This window comes from Hippocampus guttulatus, chromosome 3, assembly GCF_054856545.1.
Source record: "Hippocampus guttulatus isolate MCC_2025c chromosome 3, RoL_Hgut_1.0, whole genome shotgun sequence".
NCBI classification, from domain to species: Eukaryota; Metazoa; Chordata; class Actinopteri; order Syngnathiformes; family Syngnathidae; genus Hippocampus; species Hippocampus guttulatus.
The window spans coordinates 10307381-10322769 of record NC_141263.1 but is presented as its reverse complement, the minus strand read 5'-3'; the positions used below and the strand labels follow the sequence as shown (position 1 = coordinate 10322769).

Genomic DNA, 15389 nt, shown 5'->3' with positions numbered 1-15389 from the left:
CACACATACGAAATTAAAACGCTGACAGAGTATGGCGGCGAACACGCATAGAGTGGTCCAGTGCTTAGCACGTCAACCTCACAGTGCAGAGGTTGTGGGTTCGATCCTGGCTCTGGCCTTCCTGTGTGGAGTTTGCATGTTCTCCCTGTGCCTGTGTGGGTTTTCCCTGGGTACCCCGGTTTCCTCCCACATTCCAAAAACATGCATGGCAGGCTGATTGAACACTCTAAATTGTCCCTAGGTGTGAGTTTGAGTGCGGATGGTTGTTCGTCTGTGTGTGACCTGCAATTGGCTGGCAACCAGTTAAGAGTGTCCCCCACCTGCTGCCCGAAGACAGCCAGGATAGGCTCCAGCACGCCCTTGTGAGGATAAAGTGGATCAGAAAATGGATGGATGGATGGATAACACACAAAGTGGATTATTACATAATTTTATTTATTTTGCTATTTATTGAACCAACAGCCTCAAACCCCTCAATTGTGCATGTTAAATTGCTCCATGTACAGCACTTTGTATGCAGCGATGGCTGTTTGAAAGTGCTCTATAAATACAGTTGACTTGACTCAAATTCACTGTCAATGTATTGGACTGATACTTAAGAAACAATCCAAAATAAATGTTAAAATAGAAATTAGATAGGACTTGACCTTCTGAAAATTATTTCCCTTCACATTGAATGAATCTTTATCCAGCAATCTCTTTTTCGTCAATGGACGCTACAGCTTTGTGGTTGCTTTCAAAACTTAGCTTGTAGCAGACGTGTGCACATTTTCAGCATGACGTCTCTGATCCACTGGTGAAAGGACACTTTGATCCTCTCCTCTTTCATCTATAACTGCTTCAGACAACAAAGCGTATGCAGAAAAGTGGTGAAGATTGCACGACTGTCTGTGTCCTATGTGTTGTGTTGTGTTATTTTTGTTATTTTGACTTCAAAATGGCGCCGCGTGAGTGGCTGCCTTTCCAACAGCTCCTATATTTTGTTGTTCTACTTCTTCCTTTCATAACTTTGCTGCTGTGAATCTGGAATTTCTCCATTGCGAGACTAATAAAGGTTTTCTTATCTTATGAGTTTTGAAAGACATAAGGTCAAGCATGTATTGACACCTACACACCTGCGGGCGGCAGTAATGCACTTAGTATGTCTCTTCTGCAGAGCGGAACTGGAAACACGAGAGCGAACGGAAAGAAAAACAAGGCACAGAGTCTCTGAGCTCATTAAATCTATATTCTTTATTGTTGCCTTTGCTCCTAATTGTGCCATATAAAAGATGAAAACGTCGCTCCTTCTTCGTGGCAGTCTCTGTGCAAGTTAGATTAGCTTGCTAGCTACGACCTTTGCAACACACCGTAAAGCACGGCTCGAGTTTATCGTGTGAAAATGTGTAAAGTCGAAATGCTGAGAGCGTTGCTGAATCAACGACTAAGTGCAGCTGTGGAGGAAATATTTGTCGTGTTTGAAAGGACGATTGCAGAGTACGAAGAGGAACTTTCTCGGACAAAAGAGGAAAACGAGCGACAACGTAAACTCCTGGACGCTGTTCTCAAGAAGCCCCAAGTTGTGTTAGACAAATACGGTTTGTTCACGTATTCAGCTCACTATTTTAGCATCGTTTTATTTTATCTCCATCTGTGTGGATCAAAGGGTGTCCAGACAATTTCTTCCGAAGTTCACATACAAGAAAAATGGAAGGAAGCAAGGACCGCTTTGACATTCATTGATCTGTTAAGCAGAGATACATCGATTGAATCAAGGGCAATCTGCAGTATGATGGCAAAATTTCAGTCAATTTTTACTTATTACATTATAATGACATGGTTCACAAATCGGACCCTGACACGGAGCAAACAACTCACTTCCTCACAGATTTATACTATTGGCAGAACAGCTTGGTCCCTATAAGATACAAATAGCAGGGGTTTACTGTATCACATATTATTTGTATTTGTAGGTTCTACACACAATATTTGTGAAGTTTGGTTTTTTTAAACCATGTGTGTTCGTCCTCTTGTGTCCTGTAGGCTTCAGTGATAAAGATGTTGCCCCTGCGCAACAGGAGTGGTCCTTCAGCGTGGAACAGAAAGAGCTAGATCCCCACCGCGTTAAAGAGGAAAGGGAGGAAGTGTGGAACAGTCAGGAGGGAGTTGAGCGAGGAGAGCTGGAGCTGCCCGTGTGTCGTGTCATCGTGAAGAGCGAGGGTGATGAAGACGAACCTCGCTACTCACACCTTCATCACAATCAAAGTGAGAGCAGGGCATCCCAAGCAGACAGCGTCTTCACACCACTGTCAAATAGTGATGACCCATCACACTCTCCTGATACTGATGATGATGAACACTCAAAAGGTGATTTGACAGACAAGAGACATGTGAGATGTTCTGATTGTGGAAAAACGTTATTTGACAGTGACACACAATGTCACGCTAGAGAAAAACCCTTTGTTTGCTTGGTTTGCGGTAAAGGATTTTCTCGAAATGAGCATTTGATCACGCATACCAGAACACACACGGGAGAAAAACCATTCATCTGCTCAATTTGTGGCGGAAGATTCTCCCAGAAGGGCAGTTTGAAGAAACACATAAGAACACACACCGGAGAAAAACCATTCAGCTGCTCAGTGTGCACCAAAACATTTAGTGATAGCTCGGCAATGATGAGGCACTCGAGAAGACACACCGGAGAGAAACCTTTTACTTGCTCCATGTGCAACACAAACTTTACTCATCGCTCGACACTGGTGACCCACTTGAAAGTGCACACTGGAGAAAAACCCTTTCCCTGCTCAGTTTGTGCTAAAAGGTTCCCTGCAAAGACACAACTCACACGACACATGAAAATTCACACAGGCGTGAAAATGTTCGCTTGTGGCGTCTGTCATGAAAGATTCTTATATAATTACCAGCTTACTAAACACAAGTGTTCTGGTGAGAAGAGTAGTAGTAGGACTGATGAAGCTGCAGGACTTTAAATACTTTGTTTCTTTTTGTACATACCACAATGCCTTCACACACTTCAAAATGGCCCAAAAATAATATATATATATATATATATATATATATATATATATATATATATATACATATATACATATATATATATATATATATATACATATATACATATATACATATATATATATATATATATATATATATATATATATATATATATATATATATATATATCCAGTCCAGTGGTTAGCACGTCGGCTTCACAGTGCAGAGGTACCGGGTTCAATTCCAGCTCCGGCCTCCCTGTGTGGAGTTTGCATGTTCTCGTGGGTTTTCTCCGGGTGCTCCGGTTTCCTCCCACGTTCCAAAAACATGCATGGCAGGCTGATTGAACACTCTAAATTGTCCCTAGGTGTGAGTGTGCGCGTGCATGGTTGTTCGTCTCTGTGTGCCCTGCGATTGGCTGGCAACTGGTTCAGGGTGTCCCCCGCCTACTGCCCGAAGACGGCTGGGATAGGCTCCAGCGCCCCTCGCGACCCTAGTGAGGATTAAGCGGTTCGGAAAATGGATAATGGATATATAATATATAAGTAATTAAATAATTAATTAATTATATATAATTAATTAAAGTTAAAAAATTAAAGTCAACATGTTTTTAAAACAATGAACATTAAAGCATTCTGGATTGATTTTCATTCTTGGGGTCTGATTGGCTGGAGCTTACATCACACATTCTCGGACTGAAATCTTTTACGTTTCATTTTCACCCTATAATGGCCTTTGAAGGCAGTCATGTATAATGTAGCTGAAAGCAAAACTTCAGTCAATGTTTAAGTAACTTGCCAGAAAATGACTTCGGTAGAAGTTGGAAAATACTATTTTTTGATAGAAACATGGGAAAATGAAATTATTGATTTTTCTTAAAGTGAGTGGTTAGAATTTTGATTTTCTTTAATTGCAATTAATTAAATGCATTTAATTTACTTCTATGGCAAAGTTAAATATCTGCTTGTTGGCTTATGAGCCAACAAGCTTGCACCATAGAACACAAGCCGTCTTTGAAACTAACATATTTTCTTCATCATGGTCCACTGTAAAAAAATAAATACAATTGTTGGTGGATATAGAATGCAAGTTCATGAGGATGGGGTTTTTTGGGTTCTTTTGGGGTTTTTTTTAGACATCTTCCCGGATGTCCAATTTTTCACATTTATAGGACAGCAGTACAAGGTTGAAATATGGTTTGAAAATGGTTGGTGTGGGTGTCCCCTACACATCTAATATGGAACAAATAAAAACATGAGCAAAGATATTTAAAATGTTGACAAAACCACTGGTTTTCTACAGCTGGAGCCCTTAGAGAAATATATACAGTTTACCTCCTCTACAGATCGGGCTGGGTTTTCTTCATTGATTTAAAAAAAAAGAAGACTTTACATCCTTGCATTATAGATGACGCTGGATTAAATGTCAAAGATTGGATTGGATACAACTTTATTGTCAAATGTACTGGATGTACAGCACAGATGAAATTTATTCCCTCTCAACATAAAACAAGAAACAAGATAACCCCTACTTCATTTCTCTTCCCACCGACATCATTGTCAAACAATTTGAACCCTGTCCTTTAGCCTGATAATCTCCTGGATGCACCTTTCTCCTAATCATCAGGTCCACACCTCTGCTTTTTATCCGGTAGAGAGCAGAGTCGCTTTACCGACGCTTGCGAGTTTCCTACAAGACCAACGAAGAAGTAAAATGCGGAAGTTTGCGAGTCGTAAACAGTCATATTGTACGTATTGTACTCAAGTACTGCATCCGACATTTCTTTGGTTCACGTTTCTGTCGTATGACTGAGTTATCATTAATTAAATATATCGGCTCAGAATGGACTTGTCTTCACTATATGGAGTTGTCGCGTTAGCTTAGCTTGTTAGTTACTATCAAAGCGACAGCTAGAAAGCAACACACCGTAGAAATCGAGTGTGAAATTAAAGTGTTGTGGTTAGAGTGTGTAAAATGTGTGAAGGAACGATAGAGTACGAGGAGGAACTTTCTCGAACGAAAGAGGAAAACGAGCAACAATCTCAACTGCTGGATGCTGTTTTCGTGACGCATAGAGCAGGTTTATGCAATTCTCACTTGTCGAGTAACGTAGCTTTTTTTTTTTTTTTAATCATTTACAACATTTCCAAATAGTTTGACATTTGCTAGTTGGTGGAAGCGAACTCTCATGAGGATGATATATACATACACACGGCTTCATTTTTTTCGCTTTTCAATTATCATTATTATTTAGCATTTATTCATGTATGGTCTCCTAATTTTGAGTTATTTTCGACATTGGAGGCTACACCATAATAATGTGGGTTGACAAAGCAAAGCTTGACTTTACCAAACCATGTGCGTTTGCCTTCTTGTGTCCTGCAGAAGTCAGAGAAGATCTCAATCATGAGCAGCTTGCGAAGTTGAACTCGAAGGTAGACGAGGAGGAGCCAGCACTCCCCCGTGTTAAAGAGGAACAAGAGGAAGCTGATGTCAGCAGGTTTCCAGTGATGCGCGTCATTGTGAAGAGTGAGGATGATGAAGACGAGCCTCACTCTTCCCAGCTTCATCACAGTCAAAGTGAGAAGAGAGGATCCCAAGCGGACAGCCTTGTAGCTGCATTAACAGATAGTGATGACACATCGTCTCACTCTCTTGACACTGACAATGAACACTTTCAAGGTGATATGGCATATCCCACTGAGAACAAACACTTGACATGTTCACAGTGTGATAAGACTTTCCTCAACAAGTCAACATTGGAAAGACACATGAGATGTCACACAGGAGAGAAACCTTTCATGTGCTCACTTTGCGGTAAAGGTTTCACACAGAAAGGAAGCCTGACGACACACACGAGAACTCACACTGGAGAAAAACCGCATTCCTGCTCTGTCTGCAGCACCGGTTTTAATGATAGTTCAGCACTGTCGCGACACATGAGAACGCACACTGGGGAGAAACCATTTTCCTGCTTATTCTGCGGGAAAAGCTTCTCCATAAAGGGAAACTTTGTCGCACACACAAGAACACATACTGGAGAGAAGCCCTTTTCCTGCTCGGTGTGCAACACAAGTTTTCGAGTCCGTTCAGGTCTGGTTCAACACATGAGAACACACACTGGGGAGAAACCATTCGCCTGCTCAGTTTGTGGTCAAAGATTCTCTCAAAAAGCGACTTTGAGAGAACACCTGAGATCACACAGTGGAGAAAAACCTTTTTCATGTTCAGTCTGTAGCACAAGTTTTAGTTACCATACGTCATTCATTCACCACATGAAAAAACACTCTAGTGAGAATGTTTAGCTAAAATATGTTTGATTAAAAAGTACCAGGGGTGTCGTTTGTAAACATGTCACAACATTGAAGCCAGAGTATGCATTTATTTATTTTTTTGTTTTGCCCCAACATATGCGTGATTTAGCTTTATAGTCCTCAATTAATTTCTTTCCCCCAAACTAACCCTTACGGAATAAAACACCGTTCGGCGAATGGATGATTCCTTTGACATTTAATTTTCCACAACGTGATTTATTACACATGCTGACTCACATTTGTTCACTTCATTTCCACATCACGGTCATTAACCAGAGGTATGATGGCTCTAAAGCACAAATGCCAAGGTCCAGCATGCCATATCAATTCATGTTGCCCAAAAAACCCAAATAAAATGTGACTACATAATTTTTTTTTGGTAATTTTTATTGCGGTTCAGTTTTAACCAAACTGCAATTTGTATTAGCTACTGACACATTTTTCGTTAGTCACTTCACAATGTTAGCAAAGCAGTGGCACTGTGTTGTTTTGATAGTGTGTCCACTGATTTTCGTCTTGTCAGTGCAAACAGTAATACACATTAATAAAAGAATAAAACTAGATTGTGTACAAAGAGTTGTTTTTATATACAGTATATATATATATATATATACTGTATATATATATATATATATATATATATATATATATATATATATATACAGTATATATACTATATATATATATATACTATATAAGTAAAAAATACAGTGTAAAAGTCTGCCCTTTCCTTTGTTTTAATGAGTCTTCTTCACAGTAGCCAATTTGACTTGTGAAAACATGAGCACATATGACCCAGTGGGTTTATGTCAACAAATTATAACATTTTGTTGAGTAATGTAGTGTGAAGGTACAATCAAGAGAAATGTATTAATTATTACATTTAACTATATATTTTTCCCGTGGTGAAATTGATAAGGGTGCTTTATTTCTATTGCTATCATAATATTACTATGTGATACATCTATTTTCAACAATGATCAGGTTCACGGGGAACTTCTGTAACCAATCACAGCTGACTTTAGGCGGGAGCCAAACTGGGTCACTGATCCACGCGTGCGCAGTGTGGCTAGTTGGGAGGCTCCCGTGTTGTTTGTAATCACACGTCGAACAAAGAGACTGTGTATGTAATCGTACGCTGCAAAAATAGCGAGGTCGGCACATCCTTTATTTTCTGAAGTGGGACAATTGGAAGCAGGCCCTGTTCTGGGAGGCATTCGCCACCGGAAGTAAAAATGGTCCAACCCAAACTTCCGGATTATTATGTTGACACCCGTGTATTTTCTTTATTGAGTTCACATTTCTGTCTTGTGAACGCTAATCGAATTAATTATTTGTATCACGATACTCGCGTTTTCGGTCACTCGGTAGAGCCTCCATTTAGCTTGGTTGAGCTTGCTGGCTGCGGACAAAGAAAGACGTCTGTTAGCAGCAGGTTGCTAAGCAGAGATCTCGTGACAGTGTCAAGTGTTGTGATTTTTTTCTCCTTTTGATAATGTGTGCAAAAAGTGTGAAAGAAAAGTATGAAGATGAACTTTGTCGAGCAAAGAAGCGACAGCGTAAATTACTGGAAGACCCCTCAAATTGAGGTACACAGAGCAGGTAATGTACAGTGTTTACGAGCACTTTTTTTGGAAGATTTGGTTGGAACCAATATTAATAAGAGTTGACCGGTTCAGGAGGTCGGCTTTATTTTTATTAAAGCTGCTAAACTGTGGTCATCTTATGTTACAATGTACATGTTGGCTCAAATGTTGGAAGCCTTTTAAAAACAAGGTCAAAAAGTAAAAGAAAGGCAGTCTCAGCCGCATTATTAATTTTCTTTTCTGGTCGATGTGATTTTTGTGTTGTCCCTGTGCGTCTTCTAATAGATACTTGCAACCCTTTCCTTTGAGGCGCTACAATTCTGTGTCTGAAATGACGACAATCACACATTGATATTTTAAGTCTGAGAATCGATCAGTGGCAGCTCGTCCGTGAAGGGCGCGTGGGCACCGCCCTCCGTCCCAGATGGGTCATCTTGATAGGGACAAAAGTTAAATAATGGAAATAGATCTGAAATATGATGTCAATATACTTTGATTATATTACTCAAAGACATTCTGAAAAGCCGAGCATTGCAAGGAATAATTATTACAATGCCTACTTACAGCTAGGTTGCTTTTCCAGTAGAGCTGCAAGTTTAAGGACATCATGCATTGTGTCACGCAAATTGTTCATGATGTTAAATTAAAATAATGTGGCCACATTTTGGAATTATATGTGGGCATTATATTCTCTATTGTGGCTACAAAACAACAACAACAAAAAGATCCCCATGTGATGTCTGGGGCTCTGTAGCTACTCTTCTCTGGTGACATCATGCAAAGGATCATGTGACGGGTGAGCCAAGTTTGTCTTTTCTAATCCATCTCTTTGTTTTCTTGTGTCCTGCAGATGTGAGTGATGAAGATTTTCATCCTGAACAGCAGAAGTCTCCTCATGTAAAAGAAGAGGAGGATGAGACTGCCATCACCCAACTGCCATTTAATCGTGTCATTGTGAAAAATAATGACGACAATAATGATGATGATGAAGAAAAAGAAAGTGATGAAGGCCACCGTGTCGGATTCCAAGCAGACAGCCGCCTCTTAGCACCACTCTCAGATCGCAAAAACAAAATGTCAGATTCGCCTAACAGTGATGATGAACACTTCAAATGTGATCTGACACTTCACACAGACAACAAACGCTTGAAATGCTCTCAGTGTTCTAAAACTTTTAGTAACAAGAAAATCTTGAAACGACACATGATGACACACACCGGAGAGAAACCCTTTGCATGCTCCGTGTGTGGCAGAAAATTCTCTCAGAAGGGAAATTTGAGAACACATATGAGAACGCACACTGGCGAGAAACCTTTTTCCTGTGCAGCCTGCGACAAAAGTTTTAGTGATGGTTCAGCACTGATTCAACACCAAAAAACGCATACTGGTGAGAAACAATTCATGTGCTCTGTTTGTGGTAAAGGTTTCACACAAAAAGGAAATTTTATTACACACACGAGAACACACACCGGAGAAAAACCCTTTTCCTGCTTGGCCTGCAGCACCCGTTTTAACGATAGTTCAGCATTGGCACGACATATGAGAACGCACACTGGGGAGAAACCATTTTCTTGCTTATTCTGTGGAAAAAGCTTTTCCCTCAAGGGAAATTTTGTTGCACACACAAGAATGCACACAGGAGAAAAACCTCATTCTTGTTCAATCTGCCAAGCAGGCTTTAGAGTTCGTTCAGGTTTGGTTCAGCACATGAAAAAACATGCTAGTGAGAATGCTTAACGACAAGTACTGTATGTGTGATGTTTCATGTACTAGTGGCATTTACATACTTAGATGAAGCCAGAAGTTTCATGACTTTTTTTTATTAGGGTGTCTATCTGCTGTGGCAGTGTTTCTCCAACATTGTTGAGCTGATTTTTTCTATTAAAATATATATACACTACACTATGACATGTTACCTTTTTCTCACTTTAATTTTGAGAATGTTTCTTGTGTAAATTTCAAGAGTTAAACTCTAAACTCAGAACTGTACCGTGAAAACAAATCACATTCAAATAATTTTGTGTATTCAATATACTATGTCCATCGATCGATTTTCTGAATCGTTTATCCTCTAAATTAATATACTTTTAATCTTCTAGGCCACTCTGATTGGCTGACGCACGAGATGCATTCATTACCTGTCAAGATATGTGTGTAGCATTACTTAGTTTCACTTTCTCTCCAGAATTTATTAAATTGCCTGCTACCGGTATTTTATGGTTTTAAGTTGGATACGCTCCGTTTTAACGCGGTTCCAGCAAGACTTCTTTGAAAATTGTGCTCAGGCACCCAAGTACTTCATTCCGGTCTTTCACGATAATTTTAGATTACTGAGCAATGAGCATGGCTTCTCCATTTTGCCCTCTTTTGATTACGCCTCGTAATCCCATCGTAACAACGATACTTGTAAAAAGTGTATCTTATTCTCCGCCATGGAGCCAGAGATGACTGATTTAGGCGCAAAACCACAATGTGTTTTGCAGTCAAGAGTAGCCAGCCAAGACTCGGTGCTAGGTCACTGCTGAGGTTTAAATTGAACCGATCTCATCTCGACTTCCCAACAGCCCATGTGTAGGTGGCGTAAGCAGTCCTGTGAAGCTTTATTGAATGGTCTCCACTGTTTAATTATTGGAAAAATGTAAAAATCTGTGATCATTTTTTATTCTTTGAGTTTTGATGAGGCCCAAAATGCAAACTGATATGTAAGACTTTTCTAGTTTGAAGGAGTACCCAGCATGCCTTGAACTGTTTTTTTGTAAATATTTATTTTTAATAATGATAATTACAGGTATAATATATATATATATATATATACACACACACACACACATTATTTTTGCCTGGATTTGGGAGGAACGTATTGAGCTTTGAGTGTTGATTCAGACCTTCAACTACTCAAGCGGAAGTGGAAAATTAAAACGGAACCTCGGCTTAATCTCAGATCAGTTTACAATCAAAATTTTCAAAAAAATGTTGCTTGAGTTCACAGACTACACTTTTTTTCCTGTACTCAAAGTAACAGAACTCGATGTGCTTGCCCCAACGTCGCAACACACACACACACACACAAAATCCAGAATTCATTACAACACTGTATACCACATTGGAATGCTAAAAAATATATTACTCCTCCCCATTTTAGGTGCAGACCTCATTTTGATTTTGTAGATCAAATCTGTCTAAATTAGACACACGTGAAGCAAAGAAAAACTATTTGGATAAGCAAAGGTTTAAAAAAAAAGTGTTTATTGCAATTTTCTTGAGCACAGTGCTTTTCCCCAATTGTACTCCTGATTTCACTTATACTGTACATAAAAAATATTGATGCCTAAATACCTGAGAAGGGTGTATTTATACGATTCTTATATGATCCAATTAGTTCACTAATCCCAATTATTATCATGACTAGTTGGCTTCTGTAGCAAAGCAGTAATTTGTGGCAGCACTAGTAATGAATCTAAAATATGTTGTGGAACACTGTATCCACTTTTTCCTGTCAACTTTGATTATAAACATCACAACGTAGACGTCAAAGGCGTGCAAACTGTTCAAAATGGCACTCAAGTGACTCAGGAGTCCCTCAAATGTCACAGCTAGTTGCCGTTGTCAGTGTGCATTCTCATATGATTCCTCAATGTTGCAGCGGCACGGAAACATTTTTTGCATACCGGGCAGGAAAACCGCTTCTGTCCAGTGTGTTTCCTCATGTGGATCACGAGTGACGACCGAAGGCGAAAACTTGCGTTGCAGACCGAGCAGGGATGTGGATTCTCTCCAGTGTGCGTGCTGGCATGCCTCGTCAAGGATACTGGATAAGCGAATCTCTTATCGCACACTGAGCACCTGAAGGGTTTTTCCCGATTGTGTGTCTTCATGTGTTGAGTTAAAGTGAAACGAACGCTGAAGCTTTTATTGCAGATCGAGCAGGAAAAAGGTTTCTCTCCAGTGTGCGTCCTCGTGTGCGTGATCAGGTGTGGTTCCTTCAAGAATGCTTGACCGCAAGCTGAGCACATGAACGGTCTCTCTCCTGTGTGCCATCCCATGTGCCTATTTAAATGGCTCTGGTTAAAGAAGACTTTGTCACACTGAGAGCATTTCCAGCATCTGTCGTCAGTGGGACATCTCATATCAACTTTCAAATGTTTATCATCAATATCCGGCAAATGTGACGTCATGCCATCGCTGACAGATAGATGAGCAAAGCGGCTGTCTGCTTGTGGTCCTCCGCAGTGATCGCCATCACCTTGTGTTGTCACATGCCGACCTGAGTTACTGCTCGTCCCTCTGTTCTCCTCACTTTGACAATTTTCAATCTTCACGACAACGTGATCCACAAGCAACTCCGGCCTTTGAAGCTGCTCTTCCACCTCTTCCTCTTTAATGTTAGGACGCGCTGGATCCTGCTGCTCCACCCCAGAGTGGCACTCCTGCTCTTCCACTTTTTCCTTTTTAACGTGGGGGTGCGCTAGATCCTGCTGCTCCACTCCGGAGCGCCACTCCTGCTTCACAGGATCATCTTCACTGACATCTGTAGTACAAAAGAGGACGAGCATACGTGGTTTAGAAAAGTCAAGCTTTGTTCAGTCAAGTCGCATTACACCTTTTGCAGTTTGGCATTTGCAAAATGTCCAGACTTTAGTGGGAAACTTGCTTGCATTATTTGTTGAACTTGTCTACTGTGTTGAATACTATATTGCTCACTGCCAAGGGGGACACAATTTGAAGAGCGTTCAGGAGCTTCGTCTAGATAAAATAGTCCTTTGCGACCATCTTGTTGCATCACTCTATAAGGTAATTATAAACCTTTTTAGCAGGTGTGCCAATTATTTGCCTATAACCTATAGAAGTAGAAGAACAAAACATAGGAGCTGCCGTAAAGGCAGCCACTCTTGCGGCGCCAGCTTGAAGTCAAAATAACAAAACACATAAGACACAGACAGTCGTGTCAGTGTCATTTCACCAGTGGATCAGGGACGTCATGCTGAAAAAGTCCCCGCGTCTGCTACAAGCCATGTTTTGAAAGTAAACACGAAGCTGTAGCGTCCATTGACGAAAAGAGATTGGCTCACATCTCCTGTCCCACGTAATCCGCTTCAAGTCCAAGCCCTGACTCCCAGTTCCACATATGCATCGGCGCTCTGCGCTGACGCTCCTTTCTTCTCATCGTCGGCTCCTCAAGCCATGCATCCATCCAGCCAGATAATACGATTTTACAAATAAATCTCAATTAAAAAAAAATTTGTTCCAAGATTCTGAGTAGTACATTTTCATATTCAAACGAAATGAAATAGGACCTTTTCAGCCCCAGAACGAAGTTATGTTTATCTTGTTTTTATGGGCTCGTTGAAAAAGAAAGAATGTTCCCTCGATTAATCTTAACACATTTGCCTTTGGCTGAAAAGCACGTGTAGTGCTTGTTATGATGCTTGTTCAAAAACGCACCAATGCCTTGCCTGAGAGAAAGGTGGTTCTACTTTTTCATCTTTTCTTGCCACAAGCTAACAACTAAACATCTCAGCTGAGAGAGAAGCTTTGCATGTTGCGGAGGAGCTAAGTTTAAACTATAGGTGGAAGAAGTTAAATGAGCGTTGGCGCTGTATGTACACATGACATGCACTTTGGGTGCATTGTTTTGTATTCGAAATGTAATTATCATAAGATGAATAAGAAACTATATTTTGTGATCACGGTTTGGGTTCTCTTTATAGCTTTAACTGTCGACAATTACAAAACGTTTTGAGTGTTGTCAATGATTTTCTTTTTTCCCCCCCATTAACTGCAGGGTTTCACTTTTACTGCTTTCTTTTTAAGATTAGTAAAGACTTGTAGATTTTGCCACACTAAAATGTAGGGCCAGATAAGAAAGGCAAACATAAAATACCTAATGTTTTAGCTCTTGTGTGTGTGTGTGTGTGTGTGTGTGTGTGTGTGTGTAAGGGTCGTTTGTTAACCAAGGTATGACTCTATCGTGTAACATTTGAATCATCATCCAACTTGCCTGAGGTGGCGCAGTTTTCTTCAACGGTGCAATGGCCAAATAAAGACGCTTAAGTCCCGATAGTGCTTCATTCCAAAATGAATCGAAAGTGTCCTTATCAGAGGTTTAATGGGCTCTTTTCACGTAATCTCCCACATTGTCGAAATACTCCGCGGTTTTTCCCGGTTTGGAAAATTGCACTGTTCTAGACATGATTGTTAAAAGACTTGCACAAACCTCTTCTTTGTCCATCTTGCGTCTTGAAAACGGCGTCCAATAGTTGACGTTGTCGCTCGTTTTCCTCCTTCGTTCGACAAAGTTGCTCCTCGTATTCTGCAATAGTTCTTTCAAACACTCCAACTATTTCTTCGACGGCGGCACTCAGTCGCTCATTCAGCAAGGCTCTCAGCATTTGTGATTTGCACATTTTCAGGATACGCAACAACTCTCTACACTCACTTGAGTTCTGTAGATAATGCTTAAATTCCGCCTTTGTTCGTTAGCAGCGAACAAGCTAAAAGCAACGCCGGGAAGCAGTGACGAGCTTATTCCGCAACAATGAAGGCAATTAGGATGTTTTTTTCCTCGATTAAATGACACAAGGAACGAACAACCGGCAATCAACACAATGACATGCATTTTGAAATGAAGTCATCGTTAGAAGTTAAACCTGCAGGACAATAATTCGAAGACCGTTCAGGTTGAAGTTACGAGACCAGACCACGTGAGTTCGAAGTTGTGTTTGGCGCTAGCGGTGGCTCGGCTCGACTGCTACCACAGGTGATACGGCAAGACCACTTGTTCAAACTTCATCATCAGGGGCGGGGGCGGGGACGCGATAACTATTATGATTATACGACACCAACTACTATGACTATTACAAATATTATCTCAAGGTTTCTTGACTCATTCGCCGATATAGGAACTATTTGATGAATTTAAACAATGCCATTCTCTTTTTCGATAATGGACGCTACAACTTCTTGTTGCTTTTAGACTTAGCTTGAAGCAGACGTGTGCACATTTTCCGCATGATGTCTTTGATCCACTGGTGAAAAGGACACTTTGATTCGATCCTTTTTCATCTATAACTGCTTCAAACAACAAAGTGTATGCAGGAAAAGTGGTTAAGATTGTGAGACTGTCTGTGTCTTATGTGTTGTGTTGTATTATTTTGTCCTTTTATGTTAACTGTTCTTTTGATGGCAACACAGGCACCCACAGCGGCTCCTCTTGTTGTCTTGTTGTCTGGTTGAGAGGGAAGAAATTTAATCTGTACTGTATGTACAATACAATACAATGCAATACAATACAATACAATACATCCTGATTTATATCGCGCTTTCACTACAGCTGCAGCTGTAACAAAGCGCTTAACAAAACAGTTAACATAAAGTAAAATAATAAACACGACACCTAACATAAAACACGGACAGTCGTGCAATCCTAACCACTCTTCCCTCACACGCTTTGTTGTATAAAGCAGTTTGAGATGAAAGAAGAGAGAATCAAAGT

The 15389-nt window shown here is 40.4% G+C and overlaps 4 protein-coding genes across 4 annotated transcripts; 3 read left to right on the top strand and 1 right to left on the bottom strand.

Moving 5' to 3' along the window:
• Positions 1–1180: 1180 nt before the first annotated feature.
• On the top strand, positions 1181–3019 carry LOC147207416 (uncharacterized). Its single transcript, XM_086106646.1, has 2 exons — positions 1181–1577; positions 2023–3019. Exons 1-2 carry the CDS (start codon positions 1382–1384, stop codon positions 2967–2969), a joined length of 1143 nt encoding a protein of 380 aa, XP_085962772.1. The 5' UTR covers positions 1181–1381; the 3' UTR covers positions 2970–3019.
• A 1464-nt stretch (positions 3020–4483) lies between these two features.
• Positions 4484–6872, top strand: LOC147207415 (uncharacterized). Its single transcript, XM_086106654.1, has 2 exons — positions 4484–5077; positions 5383–6872. Exons 1-2 carry the CDS (start codon positions 4972–4974, stop codon positions 6300–6302), a joined length of 1026 nt encoding a protein of 341 aa, XP_085962780.1. The 5' UTR covers positions 4484–4971; the 3' UTR covers positions 6303–6872.
• A 514-nt stretch (positions 6873–7386) lies between these two features.
• Positions 7387–9791, top strand: LOC147207414 (uncharacterized). The gene is made up of 2 exons (XM_086106661.1): positions 7387–7913; positions 8748–9791. Exons 1-2 carry the CDS (start codon positions 7835–7837, stop codon positions 9632–9634), a joined length of 966 nt encoding a protein of 321 aa, XP_085962787.1. The 5' UTR covers positions 7387–7834; the 3' UTR covers positions 9635–9791.
• A 1341-nt stretch (positions 9792–11132) lies between these two features.
• Positions 11133–14595, bottom strand: LOC147207413 (uncharacterized). The gene is made up of 2 exons (XM_086106648.1): positions 14112–14595; positions 11133–12425 (listed from the first exon to the last, which is right to left on the bottom strand). The coding sequence occupies exons 1-2, from the start codon at positions 14299–14301 to the stop codon at positions 11491–11493; spliced, it is 1125 nt and encodes a 374-aa protein (XP_085962774.1). The 5' UTR covers positions 14302–14595; the 3' UTR covers positions 11133–11490.
• Between the last annotated feature and the right edge of the window lie 794 nt (positions 14596–15389).